At 57.2% G+C, this 9,603-nt stretch overlaps 1 protein-coding gene across 1 annotated transcript; it reads right to left on the bottom strand.

Annotated features, from left to right (window-relative positions):
• Positions 1-2,811: 2,811 nt before the first annotated feature.
• On the bottom strand, positions 2,812-9,597 carry DUSP7 (dual specificity phosphatase 7). The gene is made up of 3 exons (XM_004676099.2): positions 9,066-9,597; positions 7,246-7,680; positions 2,812-4,742 (listed from the first exon to the last, which is right to left on the bottom strand). The coding sequence occupies exons 1-3, from the start codon at positions 9,580-9,582 to the stop codon at positions 4,435-4,437; spliced, it is 1,260 nt and encodes a 419-aa protein (XP_004676156.1). The 5' UTR covers positions 9,583-9,597; the 3' UTR covers positions 2,812-4,434.
• Between the last annotated feature and the right edge of the window lie 6 nt (positions 9,598-9,603).

Below are 9,603 nucleotides of genomic sequence, written 5' to 3'. Positions count from 1 at the left end.
AGGGAAGGGAGCCCTCGTTTCTGCGCAGGCTCACGCCAGGACACCCCCGATGAGTCTGGGGTGGACGGGGACAGTTCTGAGCCTTCCCTGAACTCTCAAGTCTGCTGGGTATCAGGAGGCAGATGAGGATCAGGAAGTAGATGAAGAGGTAAGAGGGCTGTGTAACAGTGGGATCCACCACAAGCAGGACAAAGGCATCAAAGATCGGGACCCCACACCGCCAGCCCTCCTGAGGCAGTCTGGGCTCCGGGGCGCCCGGGGCCAACGAGCTAGCATGCTCCCTCCAAGACACCTGGCCCCACAGCAGGCTGCCTGGCCTCTGTTAAGGGTGCGGGTCCCGGTGTTCTTGGCCACCACGCCATGTCTGAGCGAACAGAGGGCGGGCCCAGCAAGACACAGCGTTGGGGGCAGGGCAGCCTGCGTGTGCCAGGCAGTGATGGCAGCAGGGGAGGGGGCAGGCCCTAGCACAGGCTGCTGCCCACACCCACCCTGCAACATTCAAGAGGTACCTGCACTCTGGGCAGGGGACTGCTCCCCGCTTTAGGTTCACAGGAAGACCACCAGAGGGATGTGGCCGTCTCTTGGGGTCTCCCGTCAGAACTCCCCTCGTCAGACTGCTCTATGGCATAGCAACTTCCTGCTCGTGGCCAGCCTTAGTCACGCCTGCTGTTGCACCTGATTCATTTATCAGAGGACAAGTAGAGAGCCCCATTATCCCGCCACCCAGCCTGACATCACTGAGCTTCCCTCAGGCATGTTCCCACTGCCGGGACAGCCCAGCCAGCGCAGGAAATGGCTGCTTGATGAATGTTTCAGTGAGTGAGTGAATGAATTGGATGGATCCTCCTCCAGTGCAAAGTGGCTAAGAAGTGGATGGGGGGTGGGGTGGGGGGTTGGCTCCTGAGGCTGAGATGAAGACAGGAACAGGAACCTGAAGAAAGGCAAGAGAGGGTCTGGAAGAAGGAGAGGGACTGAGGTTACAGACAGGCAGGTGCAGTCCCAGCGAGCCAGCAGCTCAAGGTAAACCACTGCAAAGGTGTCAGCAAAGACAGCCTGGAATAGATGGGGCCCGGGGGACAGCATGGCAAAAACAGTGTAGAATAACTAGAGTTCAGAGTGGGGGGCCATGGAGACCCTGGGCCCAGGGTGGGGACAGCAGCCCTAACTAAGCGTGGTCCAGCTGAAGTCAGAGTGAAGACGCCGAGCCCGAGTCGTTCAGTCACGGCCTAGCCTTGTTTCCACTGGAGGGGAGCTGAAGGGAGTCACGGCCAGAGGTGACAATTTCAACAGACGAGAACACTGTGAGGCCACCTGGCCTGAGACTGTACAGAAGGTAGAATGCCCCAGGCCTCCGTCTGAGGAACTGGCTCAGGAAGTGATTGCCACCCCCACCCCCATCCTGCGTTTGGGCACACTGGCACTGCCAGGCACTTACTTGGCCTGTTGGATGGCCCAGCCCCCAGCAGGCACCCGCGGGCTTCCCCAGTCCTGGCAGAGGGCAGCAAGAAGGAACAAAGGCCCAGTCTCTGTCTGCTCAGGCCCCAACCCCCTAGCCCACCCCTGGCACAGAAGGACAAGGGCCCCGAGGGAGCCCAAGAGCAAAAGCAGCACCCTCCCCTTTGCCCGTGATGTGAGAACCCCCTCCCGCTCCTGCAGTCCTGCTGGCAGCACCGAAGTATTCCCCTAGATTCTAAGATGGGAAAACTGAGTGTGAAGGGTGAGGATCTGGCAGCCTCTCAGCTGGGATTTGCCTACAGAAGCTGGCCCCTAGACGCCATGTGCTTGAAGGTGACTGTTGGGCCAAATGTAACTCACAGGTCGGTATCGGGCAGAAGAGAGAAGGCAGAGCCTCGAGGGCCCAATGAAGAGTCCTGGGGAAAGGAGTTGCCCTGTCTGCCTACCTGCCACCTAGGCAGCCCAGTGCCAGTCACAGCAGAAGGTATGAAGCCAGGTAGGAGACAGATGGGGAAACTGAGTCAACACCTAAGTCCCTGGAGCCCACTCACCCAGCCAGAGGTAAAGGAGACATTGGTTCCTTCGGAGGCGCTAGTTCCCCATCTGTAACAAGGGGCTGTTACCCACTAGGGGCTCCAGGCCACTAGTTGCCTGCTCCAGCCCAGGGCTGGACTGAGTCTCCAGAGGGGCCGCACAGAAGCCTGAAGCGCACCTGCCCAGGAATGAACAGTGTATTCATCCTGCCCTGAATACAAGCACTAGGTACCTGGATGTGACTGACCCACTCCACAGAGATGGATACTGAGGTTCAAGGAGGCTGAAACCATCTAGCAGCTGAGGAACAAAGCAGGGTAACTTGCTCACGGACTGAGGTTCAGTCCTACTGGGGTCTTAGACTGTGGAGTGGGAAAGGGATAAGGTGTGATAAAATACCAACCCCCCACCACCCGCAGGAACAAGAGAAAGCGCCAGAGCCCTGAGGTCTCAGGGGACAGGTCAGGATCTTGGAGCAACATGAGCAATGTCTAAGCAAGCAGCCTTGGGCATTTCTGAGGCTCAGTTGCCACTTCGGTCCACAGAACCTCTCTAAGACCCCTCTTCTTGCCATGCGATTAACCCATGTGAAAGTCCAGAGAGCTCTACTGTCCCTGCCTGCCAGGGCCTGAAGAAATGCCTACACCCTACTTCTCGCAGAGGCCTGCAGCTCCTCCCAGCTGTGGGCACCTCTAGCCAGTTACAGTGCCAAGCAGGCCCTGGGCAGGCAAGGTCACTACCTTACATAGTGCAGGCACCAGGATGCTGGCACAGTGCCTGTTTGCTGCCCCAGGTCCTTAGATCAGACACAACTCATTTTAAAGAAAAAATAATATTTATTTGCAATATAAACAAAGTCCCGTTGCTGGTTCGGGATATGTGTGTGTGTGTGTGTGTGTGTCTGTGTTTGTATGTAGGGTCACAAATTTTCCTTCATAAGATCATAAAGCAAAACTGGCCACCCTCTTGGCATACCCTCATTTACACAAATCTGATGCGTCTTTCCGGGTTTTTCTTTTTAAAAGTAAAAAAGAGAAAGAGAACCGTGTACAGCTTGGAAGCTTTTTGTCAATTTCTCAACTGTGGCAAGATTTTAATCCTTTGCCTTAAAGAATCCCTGAAAACAACCCCTGTGAGGTAAGATGCAGAGGGGCAGAGTTTCCGTGGCCTTGCTCACATGCGAGTGCTAACTCCCTCAGGGGCCCTCCCCCTTGCAGTCCTGACACCTGGGTAGAACTGAGGCTGGGGAAGGACAAAACTGGAGGAAGGTAACGGAATCCGTGGCTTGTTGTGTGGATACTGGGGGTGGGGTGGGGTGGGGTGGACACAGCCTCACACCCTTTTCACTTATCCATCCTTGCCCTACCTGCACCTGCCCTAGGATGGAAAAGGGCGTGCGCTTCCGGGCAGAAGGCCCGGGAAATGGGAGCAGGGCAGGCTTCCACGGGTGAGGCAGCCACAAATGGCAGCTGAGCCAAAACTACCAGAGTCAGGCAGAGAAACTCAGGAGGCAGCGCCAGGCCCCTACCACCAAAGCTTCCCCCGCCACTGGGTCTCCACTCTCCACTTCAGCGAGCAAATGAGACAGAAGTAGTGGGTAGTATTGTAAAGGGCCCAGGACCCAGACCCGCCTAGGGCCTGAGCCCAGAGGGCTAATGCTACTGCTTGGCAGGGCCTCCCATCTCCGGCCTCAGGGAGTCTATAGGGAGCACAGAGGGGCTGCGGGGGCAGAGAATGAAAAGGCCACCATCCAGCCTGCCAGTCACAGCCTGCAGCAGCTATCGCAGGCAAATGCAGTGCTGGGTCAGGTTGCAAGGGGGGAGCTGGGCATGACTGGGGGTCCAACATTGGGAGACCAGCAAGCCACCCCTTCACGAAGGGCCTGCGACAAAAACAGAGGCTTCGCACATGTGCAAAACGCATTTGGTCAAGATCAACACGGGGTTTGTCTTTCCCATTAAAAAAAATTGCTTTGAAATAGAAAGAAAAACAAAACTGAGAATGCTTCTCTCTCTTCTGTAAGATCAAGAGAAGGATGAAATACTGGTTTATACAATCCACTGTTGCATGAAGCCTGAAAATAACACTTCTCATAAAAAAAAAAAAATCAAGAAGAGCTTGAACACTCTCTGAGCCCCAGAGAGCTTGGATTTACCTGCCAAAAGTAAAAAGGTAAACTCAGGTCCGGGGATGTGTCTTTAAAAAACAGCCAAACTGGCTGGGCCATCAGCAGAAAGCAGTGTCCTGGGGCAAGGATGAGGCCTGCTGGATTCCCAAAGCCTCATGTCTGAGAGCCACGGACTCTTGGAAAATCCTGCCGAGCGAGGGAAACTCGGCCCCTGGGCCCGGGAGACCTTCATCCATTCTTCAGGCCAGATGCAGCAGGTGCAGGCCCACCTGCTGGCCCCGTGGAGGGCTGGCACCCTGGCCCCTGGGGCCCTGGTCTCACGTGGACTCGAGGGTGTTGAGCGGGAACAGGTTGTGGTTGGTGGGCGTGGAGAAGTAGAGCTGCTCGCTGGGGGTGTGGTTGTCGCACGGGCTACTCAACCCCAGCGTCCGCTCGAAGTCCAGCAGCTGCCCCATAAAGTTGAAGTTGGGTGAGATGTTGGACTTTTTCCTCTTGACAAAGTCGTAGGCGTCATTAAGTGACAGGTTCATCTTCTGCATCAGGTAGGCCACGGTGACCGTCACTGAGCGGCTGATACCTGCCAGGCAGTGCACCAGAACACCACACTTCTTGGAGCGGGCCTCGTCTGCAACACACAGGCAGGGGTCAGGGGGGCACCTCCTCCAAGGAGCCCCAGCAGGTAGGGCTGGGGCCAGAGGGGTGACATGGTCACTGGCTGCTGCTGCCTGACTCTTAAGGGGCCTTGTAAAGCTCCACATGGGTGGGGCAGGAACTTGCAACAGCGGTCAAGAGCACGACCATGGAGAAGGTTCTGCCATGTATGAGCTCCCAATCACTGGACATCCCTGAGCCTTTAAGTGTTCTCATTCAAAACAGCCCCCTAATTTCCGGTGCTCCCTCAAGGACCCCAGCTGAGTGAGAGCAACTGTGACGACCACAGTCACTTCCAGTCCACCTGCTGCACAGATGGCTGGGGACATCGCCTGCAGCCCTCGCCTGCATCTCCCCCAAGGCTAGGAAGCTGGTTTTACAAACAGGGAAACAGGTGCAAAAACAGCGACAAGGCCAAGGTCATAGATCTCCCAAACGCTGCACCTGTCATGTTAGTCCCCACCTGGGGGGATCCCTGAGGATCCCCTGGAGAACTTTTTGGGAAACAGGACTGAGGAAGGGTGTTCCCAGTGAATGAGTGGTCTAGCTCTATACTTGGTCTGCTCTGAGCCGAGATAGGCCCCAAGGCCTTAGCTTCACTCTTACATAGTTCAGGACTAGAATGAGGCCATATTGCAGGTTTCACACATGGGATTTGCTTACATGGGGCCTATTTACCCCACTTACTAGACTACCCCGAACAGGCCCTGGTGTCAGTGACATGTCCCCCCAGATCTAATCAGGCTCTACCAGCCCTCTGCTAGACCCTCTGTTCGAGTCCTTGAACAAATATTCTCTCCTCCCAGGACTCCAGGGTAGCTGCCTCTCTGTCTGCTCTAACTGTGCCAGGATAGGTTAATCAAAGGCAGCCCTGGGGCTCTGAAGTCCCCATCTCGGGATCTGAGCCATGGGGGCCAGGCGCTCAGTCAGCGCTCTCCTACAAGACAAGACACAGGCTCACAAACCATTTCTCATTTGGTGCTCACTGCCTCTCGCTCTCCATCCCACCTCCACACAAGGGAATCCACCATTAAGTATACAGTAGGTGCTTAATACAGACTACAGGACTGACTAGGAGCAAGATATTAGGAGAAGAGACAGCCATTCTTCAAGTAGAGCGATGAGATCTGACCCAAGGGTTGGAGCTGAGGATGGGGGTGGGGCTGGTGCATGATCCTATCCCACTGAATCCCATGGGATATGTGTGCCCCAATTCCTTCACTTGTCAAAGAGGGGAAAAGGTTCTCCCTCACCCTAACACCCTATTTTGTCCCCTTGCCTAGATGCAGAGGGACCATTAGGAAGGCGAAAAGCACCCATAAACAGCCAGGCTCAGCTGTGGGGAAGAAGGGAGTAGGAGTTTAGAGCCCTCTCTACTACCCCTCTCAGGGGCAAAGCACCCATAACCTTCTTGCCCATGTCTTCCTGGGCAGAGCTGGGAAGCTCCCGGCAGCCAGGCAGCTGCAGCAACAGCCCCTCCCCCAGGCCTCAGCTTCCTTCCTTCCTCCCAGCCAGGCACCTAGTTTTAGTTCCCAGTAAGCGGATGAGGCGGGGAAGCCTCCCACTTCCTGTTATTAAAGCTAGCCCGGCCCTGCTGACACCAAACGCCCTCCACTGGACACTGCCGCCAGCAGAGACTACCCAGGCCACCCCCACCCTGCCACCCGAGGCTGGGGAGGAACACTAGGTCACCAGGCTCAGAGAACCCAGGGCTTACATTCATCCTGATCTTAGATCCCTTCCCCACACCCTGGACACTAGCTAAGGCCAAGGAAGATGACCTGCAGTATAATAGCCTCCAGCTGCCAAGGAGGAAGCAGGATGGGGAGGTCAGAGATAAGGCATGTGGCCTGAGTCAGCTGAGGCTGGGGGTGCAGGGGATCAGCGGGCTCTAAGCCAGACAGCAGAACGCATTGCCCACCCCCACATTCTCTGTATACCTCCAAACTCTTAGCAAGTCCCACATGCTGCCAGGGACATTTGGGGCTCCACTGAGGCATTCTAGGTGACCAAATTTCAAAAGCTGTCTTTTGGGGTAGGCCTCAGGCTCCGGGGCCATTCCCTGAGCCCCCTCAGGTACACAATAAAGCCCGCATTTGACAGCCCCATCCTGCAGAGACACGTGTGCTGGGGCGTGATGCAGAGCAAATGAGACCCGTGGGAGGTCTGAGAGCTGTGATGTTTCAGCTTGCTGAGACCAAAACGGTGGAGCCAGGAAAACACAAGCTGGATGGCAAAATCTGTGTGGTGCCGAAAGCTGGGGGGAGCCCAGGACTCAGGGGATTGCTAAGGCCCTGAGGGCCTCAATGACTCACAGCAGGCAGTGGTGCACCCATGGCACACGCTGGCACATGCAGGGCACACACAGGCCTTGACAGGCCCAGAGGTACCCAGCTGGGCACGGGCGACACCCAGAGTCGCATACACACCTTGACACACCTGCACACCCACCCTGCCCTGAGTACAGCAGCACCTACCTATGAAGCTGATAGCCTCAGGGAAGAACTGAGAGAGGTTCTGGCTCCAGTGGTCAGAGATGGGGATCTGCTTGTAGGTGAACTCGCCACCGTGCTCAAAGGCGTTGGGCAGGTTGGGCGTAACGTTGAGGATATACTTGATGCCGTACTTGCCGAGCACGTCCAGGTTGGTGGAGTCCTTGGCGCAGCCGAGGTAGAGGTAGGGCAGGATCTGGACGGGGAAGGCTGGTTGGCTGGATGGCACAGGGCTGCCGTCTGACTCGGTGGCACTGCTGGGCAGCTCTCGATCCGACTCACCGTCCGAGCAGTCAGAGCTAATGCGTAGGCCCCCCAGGCCCAGCACTGAGGTGGGCGGTGAACCACTTGGTGAGGACGAACTGTCCACGTTGGTCTCGCAATGCTCTGAGTACTCTGTCTGGAACTTGTTGAAACCACCTGTGGCCAGGGTGAGACAGGACCTGGTGAAAGACTGCTGATGCCACTGGTCAATGCCCCCACTCCAAACTAGACTAACAGTGGTCAAGCCTCCCCACTTCAAGCACCGTAACACCAACAACAGTCAAATGGATCACGCCAAGTAAGTTACACACAGCGTTCTCCACACCTACCCTATAACCCAACTCACAGGTGAGGAAACTGAGGTGAATAAAGCTGCCCGAGTTCCATACCCTTACCCATATACTTCAGGGGCCCAGCCATACCACTGGTTTTAGGGTGCTTGAGGACAGGCTCTGGCTCATTCCTCTCCCATAGTGCCCATGCACATCTGGCACCCAAGGGGGCTCAATAACTACTAAGTAGTAAAGAAAGGAGGGGTTGGCAGCAAACTCCCTCTCTCAATGAGACTTTGGGACCAGACCTACAGCTGGGTCAGAAGAAGGCCTGCGCTTCCGACTGACTTGGAATACAGAGCTCTGCCTCCCATCCCCAACCACAGTCAAGGAGGTACTGCCTGCCCTTTTCCCCAGCAGGGGCAGGTATTTAAAAGCCGCTCCAGCTTTACTTCTCCAGAAATCCCTAGAACACAATACCTCCTGCCCACACAGGAGGATCCCTGGGGTCTTCACTGGGACAAGAAATGGGGAGTGCCTAGCAGTTAGGCATGGGTCCTATGCTGGAGGGTGCAGCAGACCTCCTTTTCCCTCCCCTCCTGCCTCCCGCTGCCAGCAAGAGGCCATTTTGGAATGTTAATTGGAAACACCGGCTTCAGACACTCCGTTTCCACCCCCTCCCCAGCTCTCCCTTCTGAACGCTGTGGGGTAGCAGGCTGGGGACATGAGGGGTCCCCGGAAAACATTAGGGACACAGGGACACAGTTTACACCCCTAACTGCCTCCATGAGGCTGTGATTCCCATTCGGGGACCCATGCCAGAATGCTGGTGTCTCCCCAATCCAAAGGAGCCCTAGGCTCTAGGGCCGTGGATGGTGCTGCAAAAGGCTCCTGACTCTAACCTTCCAGATAGAAGAATAAGACTAGGGTGCCCCATCACCTTGGAGGGTCCCAGGGGGAGGCCCCTCCCTCCTGAGAGGGCTCAACTGGAACCTGGGTGCTGCCATGGCCCCCAAAAGGAGGGAAAAAAGAAAAGCCTAGGCAAGGAAAAGTTTTTCAGACGACTTCAATCGTGCGCGTAAACAGGCAGCTCTGCGCCAGCATAAACCCGCAAGGCAAGGGCCCGGCTCCCGGGAGAAGTGGATGCGAGGAGGGCGCGACGTGGCGCCCGCAGGGTTGAGCACAGGGAGAGAAAGCCGCCTCTGGCGGGGGCGGCTGGGAGCAACAGGAGAGCTCTAATCCCGACGGGGGTCTCGGTGCTGCCCTCACCTTGGAGGTAGTAGGCCTGGCAGCCGTCGTCGCGCAGTTTCTGCAGAAGCAGGCCGAGCACCGAGGCGGGAGCGCCAGGCTCTGGCTGCCACTCGGCCGTGGCCTCGTCGTAGAGCAGCACAGTAGCCGCCTTGCAGCGCGTGGCAAAGCGCTCCTTGTCAGCATGGTTGGGGATGATGGAGCGAATGGGCAGGTTGCCCTTGCGCAGGCGGCGCAGCATGAGGCCCGGGATGGCCAGGTTGATGGCCGTCTCGATGTGCGACGACTCGAAGAGCTCGTGCGGCCGGCAGTCGAGCAGCAGCAGGGACGCGCCGCCGCGCGCCTCCAGCTCCTCCTGTAGCCACTCAGCACTCTTGCAGGGCATGGCCCCCGCACCCGTCGCCGCGCCCGCCCCGGTGCCCGAGCCAGATCCGGACCCCGCACCGGGCTCCGACCCCGCCCCGGTGCCCACAGCCGCCGACGCCCCCGAGTTCGACATGTGCGCCCGCGCTGGGGGGCCGCGGAGCTGGTTTTTCATGGGGAGCGCGGGCGGCCCGGG

Source organism: Condylura cristata, unplaced genomic scaffold (genome assembly GCF_000260355.1).
Source record: "Condylura cristata isolate star-nosed mole 26May11 unplaced genomic scaffold, ConCri1.0 scaffold00004, whole genome shotgun sequence".
Classification (NCBI taxonomy): Eukaryota; Metazoa; Chordata; class Mammalia; order Eulipotyphla; family Talpidae; genus Condylura; species Condylura cristata.
Note: the sequence above shows the minus strand (reverse complement) of the source record. Positions and strands in the feature narration are given on the sequence as shown.